Source organism: Phyllobates terribilis, unplaced genomic scaffold (genome assembly GCF_046119375.1).
Source record: "Phyllobates terribilis strain yellow unplaced genomic scaffold, ASM4611937v1 Scaffold_12__6_contigs__length_324123572, whole genome shotgun sequence".
NCBI lineage: Eukaryota > Metazoa > Chordata > Amphibia > Anura > Dendrobatidae > Phyllobates > Phyllobates terribilis.
In genome coordinates this window covers 303,658,175-303,678,945 of record NW_027362772.1, presented here as the reverse complement: position 1 = coordinate 303,678,945, position 20,771 = coordinate 303,658,175, and the positions used below count along the sequence as shown (strand labels likewise).

At 48.1% G+C, this 20,771-nt stretch overlaps 1 protein-coding gene across 1 annotated transcript; it reads left to right on the top strand.

Moving 5' to 3' along the window:
* Nucleotides 1-204: 204 nt before the first annotated feature.
* Nucleotides 205-20,343, top strand: SLC25A33 (solute carrier family 25 member 33). The gene is made up of 7 exons (XM_073655456.1): nucleotides 205-410; nucleotides 11,757-11,939; nucleotides 13,189-13,266; nucleotides 14,747-14,847; nucleotides 17,632-17,698; nucleotides 17,776-18,059; nucleotides 19,759-20,343. Exons 1-7 carry the CDS (start codon nucleotides 367-369, stop codon nucleotides 19,959-19,961), a joined length of 960 nt encoding a protein of 319 aa, XP_073511557.1. The 5' UTR covers nucleotides 205-366; the 3' UTR covers nucleotides 19,962-20,343.
* The last annotated feature ends 428 nt before the right edge of the window (nucleotides 20,344-20,771 follow it).

Genomic DNA, 20,771 nt, shown 5'->3' with positions numbered 1-20,771 from the left:
GAACGACGTACGCAGGACACTTGTCCAACTTTTCGGGGTGAACAGATGGCAGCGGTCCTGCCCCCATCGCCCCCTCCCCCCCTCTTCCAGGATGGTGTAAACTTCTGCAATCCTCTACATGACGTCACGGACAACGCCCCCGCCGCGCCCCCCACGTCTCCCGCATTCCAGTGGACACGCCCCCAGCACACGTCACTGCCCGCACACCTTCGCCCCGCCCCCGAGAGTGCGACGTCATATCAGCAGCCGGCTGAAAGGAGAAAACCGGCTTTTACCGGCCATCCGGGACACAGAACGGAGAGCGAGCGGGGGGGGATGAGCGGCTGACCGGACACTACCACCCCGATCTGTCCAGCTACCGGGGACATGACTCAGAGCAAGGACACGCTCCTGCACCTCCTGGCTGGGGGGTAAGAGCGGGGGGCTTCTGTCATTATACTTCTATTATGGGACGTTACATCATATATTAGACGGTATTACGTCACAGGGACGCGCGTGTCCTTGTAACTGCTGGGGGACTACAATTCCCAGCAGGTCCGGCGTCTCCTGGGACTAGTAGTTCCACAGCAGGTGCAGAATGTGTGAGTGTGATCCGGAGGTGATGAAGAGGACCATGGTGGAATAATGTGATGAAGGCTAATGAGAATGTATAAGGGACGATGGAGCGATCCCAGTGTGTGATGGGCTATAATAATATAATGCTGTGTATGGCGCCTCCATAGAAGAGCGGGATGTACTGACTGTAATAATGGGCCGTGGCATCTAATAATATAATATACAGTATATAGTGTCAGGACTCTGCAGCGTAGTGTAATATACTGTATATAGGGCCGTGTAATAGAAATGTGATATACTGTGTGTATATATAATATGATGATTTTTTTTTTTTGGGGGGGGGGGGGGTAGATGTCATATAATGTACTGCGTATATATAGTGATATCATGTGGTGTACTGTGTGTGTGTGTGTGTATGTATGTATATATATATATATATATATATATAATATTAATGTGGTGTACTGTGTGTATGTATATATAGTGATATCATGTGGTCTACTGTGTGTGTGTGTGTGTGTGTGTGTGTGTGTGTGTGTATATATATATATATTAATGTGGTGTACTGTATACAGTGTCGGGTACATGGTATAATAATATACTGTGTATATATAGGCAGGTGATCTGATGTATGACTTTATATTACACATCCGATTATTATAATACTCCTATATATTGTCTGCGGTAGTGTAATATATGATAGGAAGTCTGATATAATGTATGGTGCATAATATACAGTATATATTGTCAGGTATTCTGATATAATACAGTGTAGGGCAGTCTGATATAATAATCCATGACATATATCATGTGTATAATATGACATGATGTACTGTGTGTGTGAATAATATATATAATTAGTAGATGGTCATATATAATGCATATAGTGTTGGGTAGATATAATATTCTGTAGAGTATATACGATTGTATAATGTACTGTATATGTTGTATAGTGTTACATAATCTGGCAGATGATATAATAATGCTTGATGCATAATAAATTATATATACATTGTCAGGTCGTCTGATACAATACAACATGATTTATCATTATAAAGCCAGTGTGATATTTTATTGTGCAGTCTGATATAATAATCCATAATGTGATTCCATGAGGTCTATGTATATATATATAATTTCATTATGTGCTGCACTAACTATAAATCCAGTGCTGGTGGCTATGATCTGATGTGTAGTATAATATGGTGTCAGGAGTCTGATCTATTACAACTTGGCGCACGCTCATGTAATAATGCCTGGTATAGCGCCCCCACATGGCCGTATTGGGCCAGCTGCAGTCAGGGGCATCAGGCTGCTGTTCTCTCTGTAGGTCCATTTCATGTATTCTGGCGTTTAACCCTTTGCTGCTGTCCCCTCCACACTTCTTCTTTACCATCAGGGCAGTCCCAGGGTGACAGGAAGGAAGCTGGATCCTGACAAGGTCACACGGAGATTAGAGGCACATGGCCGGGGGAGGGGGGTCTGCCATTGTAAGGCCTGGCTGGGTGTAACATGGGCTAGATCAGTGCTGATGTTCTGTTACTGTGTGTCCTCCGTGGATTGTTTAGTGATTGTGCTGTGTGCATCTTGTTACCTGTTATTTCTCTGGTTGTGATGGGTTTGTTGCATGTAAGTCAACAGGGAGCGAAGGGTTAAACACAGCCACTTCTATTACTGTGGCTGTAATAAGACCCTAGGCCATGGCTTACAGGGGTCCTACTCTCCATATTGGTGGCCCCCAGCCTGTGGCCCTCTGGTGCTAGCACAACCAAAGCTACCAGGATATCTGTGGTGACAACTCTAGTTCTGGAACATCCTCAGAGCCACAAGTTGGGAGCTGCTGTAGGTCCTCTGTAATCCTTGACCTGCTGCTCCGTCCAGTGCGGGGTCCGGTCCACACCGACATCTGCCCATCTTATTGGAGGGAGGGATATTTTTCTAGCCACATTATTGTAGGGGATGGAGAGAAGTTTCCTCTGGCGCACGCCCCCCAGAGAAGACTCTGAAAAAACTTTCAGTTGAACTACAAGCAGAGATTTCACATACTGCACCCAAAAGGAACAAATATGAATATCTCTGCAATGGAGCGACGCAGCACAAAACTGAAAACAGCGGCAGAATCTGGGGAGCTCAGGGATTTTATTCAAAGTATTATTTTTTTTTTTTATTCTTAACTCAATTATTGAGCAGTGTTTAAATCTTGCATGCTGGGTGTTTGTAGTTTTGGCTGGGGACCGGGGTATTCTGGGCTGATGAGCCCATGGAGTTGCATCATCTGTGACTTTGATGCTTTTGTTTTTTTGTCATTTGGTTTACTTTCCAGTGACCCGGGTATAATTTCCGGCTTTGCTGCACTTCATGACCCTTTGTGTGCCGCACTGCTCAGTTATTGCTCTGTTATCTGGTCTTTGCTCTGCTTCCTATCCTGGAAATGGGTCTGACATTATCTGCTCCTTTATCAGAGTAAATTGGCTCATCTGTATCCATGGGTGACCTTGGATCTGACATGTGTCAGCTGTGCCTCCAACATGGGACTGTGCTGTCCTGGTGCATAGGCGGATGAGTGCAGGGATGATAACCGCTCAGCTGACACCTCCAGGATGGCATCTTTGGTTCAAGTCGCCCAAAACTGATTACAACTGAAATGTTTTCATGCCCCTTTTGACTATCCAGCAAGTTGCAATTAAAGGGATATATATATATAATATATATAGAGTCTCTGTCCTAAAACAGCGCCACACCAGTCCACATGTTGTATGTGTTATTGAAGCTGTTAATTTATGGAGCTGCAATTCCAGACATAACCTATAGATAAGGGTGGTGCTGTTGTGGGGGGGGGGGGGCGCTGTCGTCTTTTTGTAATCCTGGACAACCCCTTTAAACACCCAGAAAAATCCAGCCTGCCCAATCCATTTTCCTCTTGGATAACATTTTGTGCTGCTGGTCTCGCCCCTCGCTGGCCGGGGATAAGTATTCCAGCTGTGCAAGGGGCTATAAATAGTACCGGAGAGTGAGGGGCTCCGGGAGGCGGAGGTGGCATCGGTGCTAGTGACTACCATGGGCATCATTGGGCTCCAGTTTGTGCTGGCATCCTCTGCACCCTTTTCTGTTTGCTGTCCTGGACTGGTACCATCTTTGGCAGAACTACAACTCCCAGCTTGCTCTGACGGTGCAGCAGACACAGGTTGCAGATGATGATGGCTGGAATCCTCCAGACTACACTTATTATGTAACGTGCGCAGCAATGCCATCCAGTGCCGATCTGTCCCGAGCCCTTAGGGGAAGGAAACGTGATGGTCTGGATGCGTCTGGTGCACATTGTGTCCCCTGTGATTATATAACCCCCCCCCCGTCCTGTGTGTGCGGATGGGGCTTACATAACCTCCTGGCTGTGCAGATGACGGGCCGTGCGCTGTCTATTCTGCAGCCCCGGAGGATGAGCCTGGAATATTCGCAGTGATGATGGCGGCTTTGGTCACGTGCGACCACGTCTGGTCAGGACCCTGGAAACCGTTGACACATCAGCCCCCTGCCTGTATAATTAACATGGCGGAATTGATTATTTATTTTTATTTTTTTTATTATTATTCCACTGGTCCGTGAGATAGGCCACCTCCTTACGTTGCAGGAAGTTTCTGTTGCAGTTTTGGTCATGAGTCCGCAGGCAGAATCCGCATGTTACTTGCTGATTTCACCCATTAGTTAGCATTGGATAGAGCAAAACTCCGCACAAGAATGAGCGATGCAGAACTGAAGTCCAAACCAGGTTTTTATTTTCATGCAGATTTTTTTTTTCTTTTTTTTCCTTTCCCCACAACACGTGATTTGGATTTTGAAAAATCCTAGGGCTATGCAACTTGTTAACCCCTGGGGATGAGTGGAAATTCACATAGTGTGTTTGTGTAATATATATATATATATATATATATATATATATATATATATATATATATATATATATATATATATATATATATATATATATATATATATATATATATATATATATATAATATTATTTCTGACTTTCCCATGGGATTTGCAGAAATTCATGCACATGCTGTAATAATGACCCTATTCTATTGCATTATCCCGATAAATATATACCTAAATAATTTGTGGCCAGTGGTTCTGGTGCAGGGTAAGGAGGACTGTGTGATGGTTGATGAGCCCTGGAGGTTACTGTAGATGGGTGGTCTGCACCCCTCCCGGAGCTCGCTGCCCTCTGTATTACTGTAACATTTTACAGACCAGGGGTGAATCCCTCCTAATCCGGCATTTAATAATCCAGTGTTAATGACTCTATGGGGAACAGAAGGAATGACTTTATCAATAGTCACCTGACCACTGCAGTCAATGATTGGCTGCAGGGTCAGGTGACAGACTAGATTTTATCTCTTCTGGAGAGAAACAGTGCCACCACTGTCCACAAGTTGTGTGTGGTATTGCAGATCAGTCCCATTCACTTCCATGGAACTGAGCTGAAATAACCCATGGTCAGATATGGCGCTGTTTGTGGAAGAAAGTATCCATATTTTTGATATTCTTTACAAGTCCTTTAAGGAAGTGGTGTTTTTTTTTTTTTATCTTCCCAGCAGGAGTGATGACTTCCCGTTCATTAGTCACCTGGTTCTGCAGCTAATGATCAGCCTTGGTGGTCGGGTGACTGTATGGACGGGGCGTCTTCACTTCTGGTTCTGATGGAGACTTCTCCCATTCCCTGACAGCAAGCAGAGATCTTCTATAGTGGGGAGGAATTAATATGTTAAAAAGTTGCAGAACTTTTGCCATTCCCCTACAGTCCCTGCTTTTACTATTCCTCTGTTATTCCTCCTGGAAATCGATTGTCAGGTGGGTGTTATCAGATGGGGATGTGCCCCTGCACACTGACACTGCCCAGTCAGTGCTGACAATGGAGAAACTCCTATTTTAAAGGGGTTGTCTGAGGAGTAACATTGACCTAGGTCATCAATATGAGATTTGTAGGGGTTCAGCACCCGCCGCACCCCCACTGGTGGACACAGACAGATGCCTCTGTGCAAGAACAGTATACAGTCATGACCGAAAGTATTGGCACCCTTGAAATTGTTCCAGAAAATGATGTATTTCTCCCATAAAATTGCTATTTATACACTTTTATTTCTTTTGTGTGTATTGGAACAACACAAAAAAATAGAGAAAAGAAGGCACATTGGACATAATTTCACACACAACCCAAAAAAGGGTCGGACCAAATTGTTGGCACCTTTCCAAACTTGTGCGTAAACAACTGAAAACGTCCTGAAAGACACACCGCATGTCAGTTTCTGCGGGTGATCCACAGCCTCAGATGCATGCATAGTGGACATGGGATTTCTAGAAATCCCATCCACTATGCTATAACATCTGGCTGCTGCAAGTTTGATGCTGCATAAACGTGCAGCTGTGGCACACTAAGCATGGAGAACAGAAGGAGGAGAAGAGAACTGTCTGAGGACTTGAGAACCAAAATTGTTGAACAAGTCCATCTCCAGAGGTCTTGATGTTCCTTTGTCCACAGTACTTTACCAATCAATAAGTTTACAACCCATGGCACTGAACCTAATCTCCCTGGATGTCGACGGCAGAGAAAAATTGATGAAAGGTTGCAACGCAGGATAGTCTGGATGGTGGATAAGCAGTCCCAATCAAGTTCCAAAGAAATTCAAGCCGCCCTGAAAGCTCAGGGTGCATCAGTGTCAGTGCAAACTATCCATCCACATGTGAATGAAATGAAACGCTATGGCAGGAGAACCAAGCGGACCCCACTGCTGACAGACATAAAAAAGCCAAACTGCAGTTTGCCTAAATTTACGTAAGTAAGCCAAAATCCTTCTGGGAAAGCGTCTTGTGGACAGATGAGACCAAGATAAAGCTTTTTGGTAAAGCACATCATTCTACTGTTTAGCAAAAATGGAGTGAAGCCTAGAAAGAAAAGAACACAGTACCTACAGTCAAATATGGTGGAGGTTCAAATATGTTTTGGGGTTGTTTTGCTGCCTCTGGCACTAGGTACCTTAACTGCGTGCAAGGCATCATAATCTAAAGATTACCAAAGGTTTTTGTTTCAATGTAGCACCCAGTGTCGGAAAGCTGGGTTTGTGTCCTAGGTCATGGGTCTTCCAGCCGGACAATGACCCCAAACATACTTCAAGAAGCCCCCAGAAATGGATGGAAACAAAGAGCTGGAGAGTTCTGAAGTGGCAGCAATGAGTCCGGATCTAAATCCCATTGATCACCTGCGGAGAGATCTTAAAATTACTGTTGGGAGAAGACTCCTTCACATATGAAACCTGGAGCAGATTGTAAGAAGAGTCCAAGATTCCAGCTGAGAGGAGTAAGAAGCTGATGGTTATAGGAAGCGATTGATTGCAGTTATTTATTCCAAAGGGCGTAACCAAATATTAAGTTGAGGGTGCTAACAACTTTGTCTGGCACATTTTAGGGGTTTTGTGTGAAATGATGTCCAATTTGCCTTTCTTTTTTTGTGTTTTTCCAACACGCAAGGGAAATAAACATGTGTAATTGTAGTCATTTCCTGGGAGAAATATTTAATTTTCTGGAACAGTTTTAAGGGTGCCAACACTTTCGGCCAGGACTGTATCGGTCCTGTGCAATCCAATTGCTCCCCTTTATATAATTCCACCTGCTTTGGAGGTGTTGGTGGTCCCCTGACCTCTTGGGCCCTGGTTGCATCAGTGATATGCCGCCCCTGCCCGCATCCCTGATCAGCTGTTACTAACCATGGCCGGATGTAAGCGATGTATGGAGTGGGTCACCGCAGCTCTGTGCTTTGCGTAGTTTCCGCTCCTGGGTCCTGCAGATCGGCTGCTTTTCACTGGAAAACTTCAGAAATGAGACCTGTAATTTACTAAAAAAAATGTTGTGTGAACGTGCTGAGGTGGCACCTCCAGCTCCTACTTTGAATATTTCAATATTTTTCGTTGGAGCTGTTTCACCTTCTTCCCGGTGACAGGTCAGGACAGAAGCGTTTTTTTGCCGGCAGCGAGCTGGTGCAATGTTGCATCATGTCCCCGCAGCTCGGGAGCTGTGAACTCTGTGCACACTTGGGCATTATCCCTTTAAAGGGACTTCACAATAGCATAAATAAAGGCACAATCCAAGTTGTTAAAGTGCAGAGAGCCAGCGATTACCCATTTAAGGACAATGTCCCTTTGGCATCCGGTCAAACCCATGCAGGATGAATGTCACAGTGGGTGGGGGGGATTTCTACCACCTATATGGCATATTGGACATGGGTATGCATAATGTGGCACAGTTGCTCCTCAGTACCCTGGACAAGCTGGGTTACAATTCTATTAGTAACCACCCAGCTTTCCCAGACTCTATCTTCTGTGTATTTTAGGTGTTGATACCATGTATAATAGATGTCTCTTTTGTTTTCCTTGTTCTGCTTTTCCGCTTCATCTTTCATCTCCTTCCAATGAAATATTTATTATCCAGGGATTGGGCCCGGGCGACTCCTTTGTCCAGAAGGTCATTGCCACAGTGTGACTTGGGATATGAAAAGAACAGACTTGCTGATGGGGAATATAGATTGTGAGCCCAATAGTGACCGCAATGATGATGATGTCTTTAAAGCGCTATATAAGCAAATAAAATAACAGCTAAAAAGCGAGTCCAGGCTACTGTATGTAAATGAGCCTCCAGAGCTGAAATCACAATGCTGCCGTCTCATTAACATTCCTAAGATCGTTTATCTATCCCATGCCAGTTTTTTTACTCTCCTCCTTATCTTTTTGATTTTTTATAATATCCCCTAATCTGATTGGCTGTTTGGCTTACTGACCATGATGTCACCGTGTGGCGGTATTCGGTGGTATTATTACAGCATCACTGTATGATGAGGAGGAGGGGGAGTAATATTTTACTAGAAAGACTCTTCATAAAAGTTCCTGACTATATATCAAAATCGAGGATGGGGTAGAAAGGGCAGGAGGATTACCAATATTTTTTATTTTTGCCCCAGTGGCCACCACAGACCCTAATCTGGCTTTGCTGCAATGAACCTGCCTGATGCACAAGGGCAGATCTCACTAGTGAGCTGCTACATTGTATCCAGTCCTGAAGGGGGTTCCCATAGCAACCATTCAAACTGTTCTGGAAGAATGACTTTGTTGTTGCCACTGGCAACATAACTGCCTGCAAAGTCATCAGCAGGCAAAGTCTATCTCCCTGCTGCCGGTACTACAACTCCCAGCCTGCGGTCAGTGGTTATATAGGGTGGGTGTTGGGGGCTGCAGCAGATTTTGCGCTGAGCCAGGCCGGTCTTGTTTGCTGCAGGACGTCACCTTGGCGGCTCGGCCAGGCGATGCGCTGATGCAGATGGTGTCCGTGGTGACAAAGTGATTCTGGGAAAAGCTTTTAGGCTTCAGAGGCTCTGCTGTGTATTTCTCTTGCAAATATGGAAAGTAGCTGCTAATGGAGGATCACCAGCCCCCACCGCCGCGTCCTCCCCGTGGGAACATACAAGTCGTGGATTAGCATCTCGCACACTAATTTCAGTGACTTTGCAAATTATGTGCAGATGCAGCTCTGGATGTGACTAGAGGACACACCAAAGCTGCCGGTTGCAGATGTAGTCTGCAAACGGATTTTAGCTGACACAGTGAAAAAACTCTGTACCCAAAGGCGTGCAGCTGAATGCTGAGTGCAGCTCTAGATGTGATTGTGTAAAATTTTTAAAATCTACTCTATATCAAGTGTAAAACATGGGGTACACAATGTTTTGGGGTTACAAGCAAATATCAGACCCTACACTGCTAATGGCACGCTGCTCTGGAGGTCCTGGGATGACCTTTACCAAGAAGAAGAGGAAACCTGGATTTAAATAGACGGACATGTGATGTGACAGCTGCCAGGATTGTGCCGGTGTCAGAAGGTTGTACACGAGCCGCTCATGGTCTGCGGTGTGATTCAGCGGCTAATATCACCAGGGACTTGATGGCTAATCTGCCGGCCGTTGTGTGTTCTGCGTAGAGGTATATACACATTACAGGCTGGCTCTATGGAGAGGCGGGGGTAATTTTTTGGCCATTTTTGCCATTTTTTTTTTCTTTTATAGAAACTGTGAAAGAGGAAAAAAAAAACCTTAGAACGTCATTAACACGGACCTTTATAAATGCTGACGCGTTTCAGTTCTTAAAGGAACTGATGAAACAAATTGTATTTTTTTTACTCTTTGGAAATGGTACCATTCTTGTTCATGGGTTGTGTCTAGTATTGCAGTTAATGAGAGCATGTAGATGAGGTGACCCCACTGCTGCCATTTATGGTGGCCTTCTCAGCAGTCTTCTTTATGAAGGCTAAGGCAGTAAGCTCTCTTCTTAACTTACACCAGCAACCTGCAGGCAAAAGAAAAACCTGGACGCAGCAAGATATCCGTATATTGGCTGATGGCTGCGCCCTGACCGGCAGTACAATGGTTGGTTGATGGCTGTGCCCTGACCAGTAGTAGAGCAGTTGGTTGATGGCTGCTCCCTGACCGGCAGTAGAGCGCTTGGTTGATAGCTGCGCCCTGACCGGCAGTAGAGCGGTTGGTTGATGACTGCGCCCTGACCGGCAGTAGAGCGCTTGGTTGATGGCTGCGCCCTGTCCGGCAGTACAACGGTTGGTTGACGGCTGCGCCCTGACCGGCAGTACAGCGGTTGGTTGACGGCTGCGCCCTGACCGGCAGTACAGCGGTTGGTTGACGGCTGCGCCCTGACCGGCAGTACAGCGGTTGGTTGACGGCTGCGCCCTGACCGGCAGTACAGCGGTTGGTTGACGGCTGCGCCCTGACCGGCAGTACAGCGGTTGGTTGACGGCTGCGCCCTGACCGGCAGTACAGCGGTTGGTTGACGACTGCGCCCTGACCGGCAGTACAGCGGTTGGTTGACGGCTGCGCCCTGACCGGCAGTACAGCGGTTGGTTGACGGCTGCGCCCTGACCGGCAGTACAGCGGTTGGTTGACGGCTGCGCCCTGACCGGCAGTACAGCGGTTGGTTGACGGCTGCGCCCTGACCGGCAGTACAGCGGTTGGTTGACGGCTGCGCCCTGACCGGCAGTACAGCGGTTGGTTGACGGCTGCGCCCTGACCGGCAGTACAGCGGTTGGTTGACGGCTGCGCCCTGACCGGCAGTACAGCGGTTGGTTGACGGCTGCGCCCTGACCGGCAGTACAGCGGTAGATGGATCTTCAGGGTTACATAGCCGATCCCTATACCAGATTATTAGTGAAATCTTGTTGTGCATAGAAGTTGTCATGTCTGAAAAGTCAAAAGTTAATTGGCAGCCGCCCCGGTGCAAGGAACCATGAAATTCAGGTGAAAAGAATAATTTCTTGGAATAAGAATCAAAGCATGAAAGACACAACAAAAACACAAGTGACACACTGGAGGTCACCGCAAACACTGGAGTAAAGGGTGTAGGGTATAATGGGGGAGGGCGAACCTTGGCCAGTAGATGACGTGTGCTTCATTTTGTGCCCCCTTACAACTGCCCGCTGTGGGTACCAGGGACTGCAACGGGCACAAGCCGAGCTTCATAGGAAAGTTGTGTGGGGGATTCTCCAGCTGCTGCCCTCTTGTGCCTTTCTTCTCTGCTGCCACTATGATACCAATCCAGCGGAGTCTTGTCTGTCTGACAACCAGTCTTTTTGGTTGGTAGGAAGCGCCATCCCCATCAACCTATCTGCCCCCAAATCACTCAAGTCTTCAGCTCCAGGCAGGATTGCTCCTAAACAAATAAATGTAGGCGGAGGACTTCTTCATATTGTAGCTGTGCTGCAGTTCTTCTTTTACCCCTTTTGGGGGCAGTTTAGTGGGTACTCCCCTGATTGTGTGCCCCCTGACGCCTGTGCACCGTCTCGTCACTTTGGTAGAAGGGAGCGCTCGGTCTCCGGCTTTCTCTGCTCCTCTGCATTTGGCAGATTCCTCGCTGACCTTTCCCCCTCGCTTGTTCTCTTCCCACAGTGATCTGTATACTATGTACTATGTTCTGCACGTGTTTTTCTGACCTTGTGTGAATTCTTTATCGCCTTCTGTATCGACTCAGGACTTGTATCTTAGTGCTAGTGTATGATAACTGTGCAGCAGAGGGGCGCTCGGAAGGATTGGGGTCTTCTGCTTCCTGTGATTTTTGGCTTAGTTCTGGTCTCCTGATCATCCGCTCTTCTCTCCGCAGGTGCGCGGGTACAGTGGGCGCCATTGTTACGTGTCCCCTGGAGGTGATAAAGACACGGTTACAGTCCTCAGGAATCGCCCTCCAACCCGTTTACTATTCTCAGGTTCAGCTTGGGACCCTCAGCGGAGGAGGAGTCGTGAGACCCGCCACGTCCGTCTCCCCCAGCGTACTGCAAGTTCTCAAGTAAGTCCTTTTATTGGGGGTTTGCTGAATCCGGTCCGTCCCGTCTGCAGAGCTGCTTTCCTCTTGATAGATGAACTGGTCGAGTGACCCGGCTGCAGAGTGTTCCTGTAGATTTACAGATATCTCTAAGCCTTTGTACGGCGACGCGGCCGGATCCTGAGATGTGGGGCGGCCCCCCCATGGTCTGTATGAGGGGCTCCATCCAGCGCAGGATCTGCAGCAGTCACAGCATGAGGGAAACTGCATAAATTACAATTCCATATCCTGTTAATAATAATAATAATAATAATAATGATACAAACATATAAAAATAATGTCTACAATCTCCTGCATTCTTTGTACCAGTAGTTTCCTGCAAACTACAACTCCCATCATGGCTTTCCAGTTATTGCAAAACTACAAGTCCAAGCATAACCTAACAGCCTCTGTTTACAGCATTGGTTTCCAGCTGTGGGAAAATAACAACCCCCATCATGCCCTGATACTGCTTGGAAACCAGTGCTGTCACTGATGGAGCAGAGCATGCTGGGAGTTGTAGTTCTGCCAGCTCTTGATGCTCGTTGTACTCTACAGAAGTGTATCTGAGGATATTGCCCCCTGTCTGATCGGCTATAAAAATGCTCTGCAGCCGGTATTTTGTGTATCACTGGTTTCTGCGCTGATTCAGGCCATGATCTGTTCTCCGAGAATAATACCGCCATATTGGTGCTGACGGAAATGTTTATCAGCTCATCTCATAGACGAGCCATTCATCATCGCCTCCTTCGTTCATTCTCTGCGGGCAGAACCTCTGATAGAAAGGGCCGGTATCGGGGCTCATGCAGTCCAATGTTTCGCCATGTGTCAATGAGACCGGTCCCCATTGTACCCTCACCCTGGGGGGCTCAGACACCCCTCTGCCACACACATATGTCATCACTATTATGAGTGGTACATACCGATTTTTGCATTGTGGCCCCGTAGCGTCACCTCTGCGTTCTGTTCTGCAGCGGGTCCTGTGTACCCGGAGCAGGACGCCCTCTTATTTCCAGGGAATGACTTCACTTTTGGGGAAGCTTCTTGCCCTCCAGCTTCCTGATGTCGTTCACAGACGGGATGAAATTGTGACATGAATTTCCCTTTAAAAGTTCATCATGCAAATGACACTATGGGAAGAAGTTTTTGCGGTTGTGAGCTGTTACGCTAGTAAATGCCTGACACAATAGCATCTTCCACTTTTATATTAAAACTTTTTTTTTTTTCTTTTTAGATCCATCCTTGAAAAAGAAGGACCAAAATCTCTTTTCCGAGGCCTGGGTCCTAATCTGATTGGTGTGGCCCCTTCCAGGTAAGTGATGGCTGATTCATTCTCATCTTGATGGCTGCATCTCCTGAATCCTCCTCTGTGAACCTCCCACTCCCAGACTTCTCTCGTGCTGCACCAGTTCTCTGGAATGCGCTACCCCCAGATTCCTTCACAATGTTTTTTCTCCTATTTTATTTATTATTGGGATCGGATTGTTTCCATACCTGAGATTAGGGAGTGAGTGCAGCACTTGGGGCTTGTTCTTGCCTGCCTGTGGATAGTCATTAGCTTTTAGTTGTTTTTCTCCCTTCTATATGGCTCCGGCCTTGGTAGTAGTGTTATCTGTAGGTGATGAGTGCACAGTCCGCTCCTATATTCTATTGTTATCTTCTGTATAGCAACAAACATCCCCTGAACTCTGACCCTTACCCCATAAAGGGTGACACCGGGGATAGGTTGTTTGTGAAATGTTCAATCCAAACGGAAGCTGCACCGTATATCAGGAGTAATAATCCAAATGCTGCAAGAAACAAGGATGATCCAAGTGATTTGTAGATCACATGTTAACAATGTGTCAGTATCTGTCATTGGCACGGTCCCTGACTTGTGTCGCCCCCCGCCCCCCCCCCCCTCCCCAGCAGGCTGCGGCCGCTGGCTTGTGCGTCGTCCCGTCCCCCCCCCCCCCCCCGGCAGGCTGCGGCCCCTGGCTTGTGTGTCGTCTCCCCCCCCCCCCCGGCAGGCTGCGGCCCCTGGCTTGTGTGTTGTCTCCCCCCCCCCACCCCCCCCGTCAGGCTGCGGCCCCTGGCTTGTGTGTCGCCCCCCCCCCCCCCCCCCCGGCAGGCTGCGGCCCCTGGCTTGTGTGTTCCCCCCGCTCCTGGCAGGCTGCGGCCCCTGGCTTGTGTGTCGCCCCCCCCCCTCCCCGGCAGGCTGCGGCCCCTGGCTTGTGTGTCGCCCCCCCCCCCGGCAGGCTGCGGCCCCTGGCTTGTGTGTCGCCCCCCCCCCCGGCAGGCTGCGGCCCCTGGCTTGTGTGTTCCCCCCGCTCCTGGCAGGCTGCGGCCGCTGGCTTGTGTGTCACCCCCCCCCCCTCCCCGGCAGGCTGCGGCCCCTGGCTTGTGTGTCGCCCCCCCCCCCCGGCAGCTGCGGCCCCTGGCTTGTGTGTTCCCTCCGCTCCTGGCAGGCTGCGGCCCCTGGCTTGTGTGTTCCCCCCGCTCCTGGCAGGCTGCGGCCGCTGGCTTGTGTGTCACCCCCCCCCCCCCCTCCCCGGCAGGCTGCGGCCGCTGGCTTGTGTGTCACCCCCCCCCCCCCCTCCCCGGCAGGCTGCGGCCGCTGGCTTGTGTGTCACCCCCCCCCCCCCTCCCCGGCAGGCTGCGGCCCCTGGCTTGTGTGTCACCCCCCCCCCTCCCCGGCAGGCTGCGGCCCCTGGCACGGTGTCATGCTGGTACAGCGCACGTTAACTGCTCGTGTTTATATACCGTCTGATCTGCAGTCGCTCAGCAATTATTTCTTTTTCTCTTTCCCTCAGGGCCGTCTACTTTGCATCGTACTCAAAAGCCAAGGAGCAGTTCAATGCCGTATTTGTCCCCAACAGTAACCTCGTGCACATGTGCTCTGCAGGCTGCGCTGGTGAGTGATCCGCCGGGTGCATCGTATTACCGGAGAGCCGGCACTCCTGGGGATGGATCCTGTATGATTAATGGCCGCCATGCTGCTACGTCCTGGCATGACCCTGGATTTTATGGTAGCACCCGGCCATGTGTTCAGCCCCCTGCGCACCATGTTGCTCAGTTTATGGGCACAGATATTTTTAGCTTTTTACTTTTTTAATCAGAATGCAGAAGTTGAGGGGTATTATTATTATTATTTATTATTATAGCGCCATTTATTCCATGGCGCTTTACATGTGAAAAGGGGTATACATAATAAAACAAGTACAATAATCTTAGACAATAGAAGTCGCTGACTGGTACAGGAGGAGCGAGGACCCTGCCCGCGAGGGCTCACAGTCTACAAGGGATGGGTGAGGATACAGTAGGTGAGGGTAGAGCTGGTCGTGCAGAGGTATGGTGGAGCGGTGGTTACTGCAGGTTGTAGGCTTATCGGAAGAGGTGGGTCCTCAGGTTCCTTTTGAAGGTTTCCCCGGTAGGCGAGAGTCTGATACGTTGGGGTAGAGCATTCCAGAGTAGGGGGAAGCACGGGAGAAATCTTGTATGCGATTGTGGGAAGAGAAGATATGAGGGGAGTAGAGCAGGAGATCTTGTGAGGATCGGAGGCTGCGTGCAGGTATGTAACGGGAGACTAGGTCACAGATGTATGGGGGAGACAGGTTGTGGATGGCTTTGTATGTCATGGTTAGGGTTTTGAACTGGAGTCTTTGGGTAATGGGGAGCCAGTGAAGGGAGTGACAGAGAGGAGAGGCCGGGGAATAGCGGGGACAGGTGGATTAGTCGGGCAGCAGAGTTTATGATAGATTGGAGGGGTGCGAGAGTGTTAGAGGGGAGGCCACAGAGCAGGAGGTTGCAGTAGTTGAGGCGGGAGATGATGAGGGCGTGCACTAGTGTGTTTTTGCAGATTCATGATTGAGGAATGTGCGGATCCGGGAGATATTTTTGAGTTGGAGTCGGCAGAAAGTTGAAAGGGCTTGGATATGTGGTGTGAAGGAGAGATCAGAGTCCAGGGTTACCCTGAGGCAGCGAGCCTGAGGAACTGGGGAGAGTGATCAGCCATTGACATTGATAGATAGGTCAGATGGGGGATGTGAATGAGACGGTGGAAACATGATGAATTCAGTTTTATTCATGTTAAGGTTTAGGAATCTAGCAGAGGAAGAAGGATGAGATGGCGGACAGACATTGTGGGATTCTGGTTAGTAAGGAGGAGATATCGGGTCCAGAGAGGTGGATCTGTGTGTCATCAGCATAGAGGTGATAATGAAAGCCGTGAGACTCTACGAGCTGTTCCAGGCCTAAGGTGTAGATGGAGAAGAGCAGGGGTCCTAGGACTGAACCTTGGGGGACACCGACAAATAGGGGGCGAGATGAGTGGGAGACACTGAATGTCCGGTCTGTTAGGTATGAGGAGATCCAGGATAGGGCCAAGTCTGTGATGCCGAGAGATGAGAGAGTCTGTAGTAAGAGGGAATGGTCCACTGTGTCGAAGGCAGATGACAGGTCCAGGAGGAGGAGGTCAGGTTCAAGAGGAGGAGGAGGAGGAGGACCGGTCCAGGAGGAGGAGGACCGGGTAGTGTCGCTTGGAATTGGCAGTTAGTAGGTCGCTGGTGACTTTATTCAGGGCAGTTTCAGTAGAGTGGTGCGGTCAGGAGCCTGATTGTAAGCGGTTAAAGAGGGAGCAGGAGGAGAGGTGGGAGGACCGTGCAAGATGGACGTGGTGTTCCAGTAGTTTTGAGGCATAGGGGAGAAGTGATATGGGACGGGTATATAAGCATTATTAACTGAGCCCTCCCATCGGTGCAGTGACTATAGGGGCGACCCCTGCAGAATGAGTATTTTTGTTGTTTGGACCATTAGGGGTGCAGTTATAGTTTGTCCCTCCGGCTGGAGGAGGTCTGCTTGCCTATGACGTTAATTATAGGGCATTCCCGCCTCCCCTGTGATCGGAGCATGTACATTACATCTTAGAAAGCTCTTTGTTTGGTTATTATCGATCTTGTAAAGAGAAGGCAGGAATGTATTTCTTATTTTGCACTGATTTTCCTTTTTGCTCATTGTCCCTCTTGGGATGTGAATGGTCACAGACGTCGCACCCGCAGCAGAAACTCCATAGAGCGTGTAATCGGTGCAGCACGCAGAGAGCGCAGCGAGGATCCTGGAGTCGGATGCACGGTCTCCAGCGCTGCACTCTTCTGCTCTTAGACCCTCCTTCTATATTGGGGAATTGCATTAGAAACCCCCCAATTGTTTTTGCATGCTGCGGGCACAGTCTGATGCATCTATGGGAACATTACAGGCTGTTCTGAAAGTAGAACAAGTGAGAGGAGGATATTGGATTTGGGGAGTTGCTTTTCATGCATTTGCCTAAAGCTCTATAGCACGACTACACTAAAAAGAACAAACCTGCATAGAGCTTTTCTTTTGTTATTGCTGCAGCTGAGCCATTACAGACAGCAGCCCATGCGGGATCCTGCTTTGCGGCTCTAGATTGCGCTCTGCAGAGGTTTTGCAGCATTGGCAGCATTGCAGGCATGTGCTGCTCTGCAGTGCACTTCATTGCAGTGGCGGCTGATAACTTTTGTTCCTGGCTGTGCACTGCCCTCTGGTGGTGCACTGGGGAACTACAAGTGGTAGCCTCTATGTCTTGTGCATTCTGCAGGTTATGGATATTTTCTAGTCTTGTGCTTTTTATAATGACTGATGCCGCGATCTTACGCCTCGCTCCGCTCTTTTCTCGCAGCGTTCGTCACAAACACAATGATGAATCCAATCTGGATGGTGAAGACGCGCATGCAGCTTGAGAGGAGGTAAGGTCCGCACACGGCTTTGTCTTCTCGCCCCGTTCTCGTATGAAATGCTTATCCTCCTCCTCTTGTGTTATTAGGGTGAGAGGATCCAAGCAGATGAACGGGCTGCAGTGTGCCCGCTACGTGTACCAGACGGAGGGCATCAGGGGCTTCTACCGGGGGCTCACCGCCTCGTACGCCGGCATCTCCGAGACCATTATCTGCTTTGTCATATATGAAGGGTTAAAGAAACGCCTGGAAGAGCTGCACCTGTCAGCGGGCAATGCCAGCGCCGGAGAGAAGACATCGGCTAACTTCTTAGGGTTAATGTTTGCTGCTGCTTTCTCCAAGGGATGTGCCTCCTGCATCGCGTACCCGCATGGTAGGTCCTATTTGCTGAAAGGGACAATGTTATAGAAAAAAATATTATTTTTTTTAAGACCTGGGGACCCTAAAAATGGAGAATGGGGGAGACATAGTGCGAGGGGTCAGGGCATGGGATTGGGTTTCAAAAGATACCAAACAGGGGATCCCTGTGTCATGTCCTGCGCCATCAGACGCAAGGCAGAAAATGGCAAAAAAAGAATGACCAGGTCTTCCCAACAGAATAAAGCAAGTGTGAACAGGTACAAGCTGCTATGGCTGCATAATGCAGCATGCAGCCGCCTCTGTGAGGGCCAAAATGTCTGCAAACATTGAAGAATATACGTAAAAAATAAAGAGACTGAGCACACAAATTGGTCAATTCATGAGAGCCCACCGGCCACAACAAGGGCGACCTCTCTCTGATGGGACCCTAAACCTAATATTTATCGGACATGTCTCTCCCGGGCTAAAAGCTACAAATTCAAAAGGCAGTCAGTATAGTCTATATAGCAATAATGCAGTCTAAATATCATATATTCAGTGTCTGCATACATCTGAGAGGTTACAGAGTGCTGCTGTATGCTCTTCTTTGTGTATTGTGCAGTTTATTCTGTTAGGCCGTGCTGTTCAGTTTTATTTTTTTGCAATATATTGTTCTAGGTGGTGACTGCGTCTATATTTGACTGAGCTCCTCTCATCAGCCTAAGGCCACGTGCACACAGTCATTCACAGTTGGGTGAATCTGAAGGATTTTTCTAAGACCCTTAAGGGAAAAAAAATTGTTTTTTTTTTCCCTACAAGTTTGGCTGCTGCAGGTTTTTTTTTTTTTTTTTTTTTACTCCATTGAATAATGAAGAAACCGCTTGTGTTTGTCTTTGCTTTACCAAAAAAATGACGAACCTCTCTAAAAAAAAAAAAAAAAAAAAAAAAAAGTTAGGGAGCCTTTTTGAGCTTTCGCAATAAATTGTATATTAAAGTACAGGGCTTCTTCCCAGTGGAAAGAATGGACTGGTTATGTCTTTTAACCCCTTGCCATTTTTCGAAGTTGCGCGCAGTGAGTCGCTACTACGTAAAAATGCAGGTGTTCAATCTGAGCTTTTTCAGGGGTTTCCATAGTGGAACCCACCTGAAAAAGATGTTGTGTGCACATGACCTACGGCTGTTTTTTTAACTAGTGCCAGGTTCTACCTGCCCTCTATATTTGTAGCTTTTAGCCCAAGAGAGGAGGGTCTGATAAATATTAGATTTAGGGTCCCAATCAGAGAGAGGTCGCCTTGTCGTGGCTGATAGGCTCTCATGAATTGGCTATTTTTGTGCTCTTCATTTTCTAAGTATATTCTATCCAGTAGTAATGCAAAATGTATCTCCTATATTCTGCATCTCCATTCATCTGAGCGCTCAGAGGTTGCTGCTGTATGCTTTTTGTTTGTGTACAAGGCAGAACACTGTCTGCAGCAATGTGGGGTTTCTACCCAGCCTAGATTAGTATTTAAAGGGCATCTCTTATCAGATACGGCCCTTGTGCGAGATGCCCAAGCACAAGTCTACGGTTCTGCCTGTACCAAACAGCTTTTCCGACTAAACTCCTTTACGTTAGCACTTAAGTCGCCATCATGTGACCCCCTCCTCGCCCGTCCGGTGCTCTGATAGGTAATTTGCATGCTTTGATGCCCTTTAATGGCTGTTGCTGACCCGATCCTGTCTTCTCGTTACAGAGGTCATCCGCACCAGGCTTCGAGAAGAAGGGAGCAAGTACAGGGCCTTCTGCCAGACGGCGCGGCTGGTGGCACGGGAGGAGGGCTACGCAGCCTTTTACAGAGGACTTTTAGCTCAACTTTTCCGGCAAATTCCCAATACGGCCATTGTCCTTTCTACGTACGAACTTCTAGTCTATTTTCTCCGTGATAAACCCAAGTAACACGGCGACAGCGGAAATCCACACCGGACACTGACCAAACTCAGACTCTTGTACTGTAAAGGATGCCGGGCGCCCCGCCGCGCCCCTCACCACCTTCACTTTCTGGGAAGTTTTAATTCTCATTACCGTTAGTAGTTAATTTGTATATTTTGTTATTTTTAACCCTTACAGTCCCGATTCCCACTGATGCTGCTAGGTAACGACATCCTGCTATTTAATATACAGCCTCGGCTGGCACCGTATTTTTCACAAGTTGCATCTAATTTATATCTATAAAAACCAGAGTGAAAATCAAAAAATGTTCTGGTCCTGTGATGATTTCCTGCCCCTGCGGAAGAGGGACAGTAATGTTGTGTCCCAGGTGAGGAGGGCCGGCTACTTTCTGATCAACAGGAGACAAAGGGTGCACAGTCTGTGCCCAGTGACCCCATGTATGTACACAGATTGCACCAGCAGAATAGTGAATGCAGCTCTGGAGTATAATGCAGGATGTAACTCAGGATCAGTAATGTAATGTATGTACACAGTGACTGCACCAGCAGAATAGTGAGTGCAGCTCTGGAGTATAATACAGGATGTAACTCAGGATCAGTAATGTAATGTATGTACACAGTGACTGCACCAGCAGAATAGTGAGTGCAGCTCTGGAGTATAATACAGGATGTAACTCAGGATCAGTAATGTAATGTATGTACACAGTGACTGCACCAGCAGAATAGTGAGTGCAGCTCTGGAGTATAATACAGGAGGTAACTCAGGATCAGTAATGTAATATATGTACACAGCTCATGACCCCAGAACATCATCCCC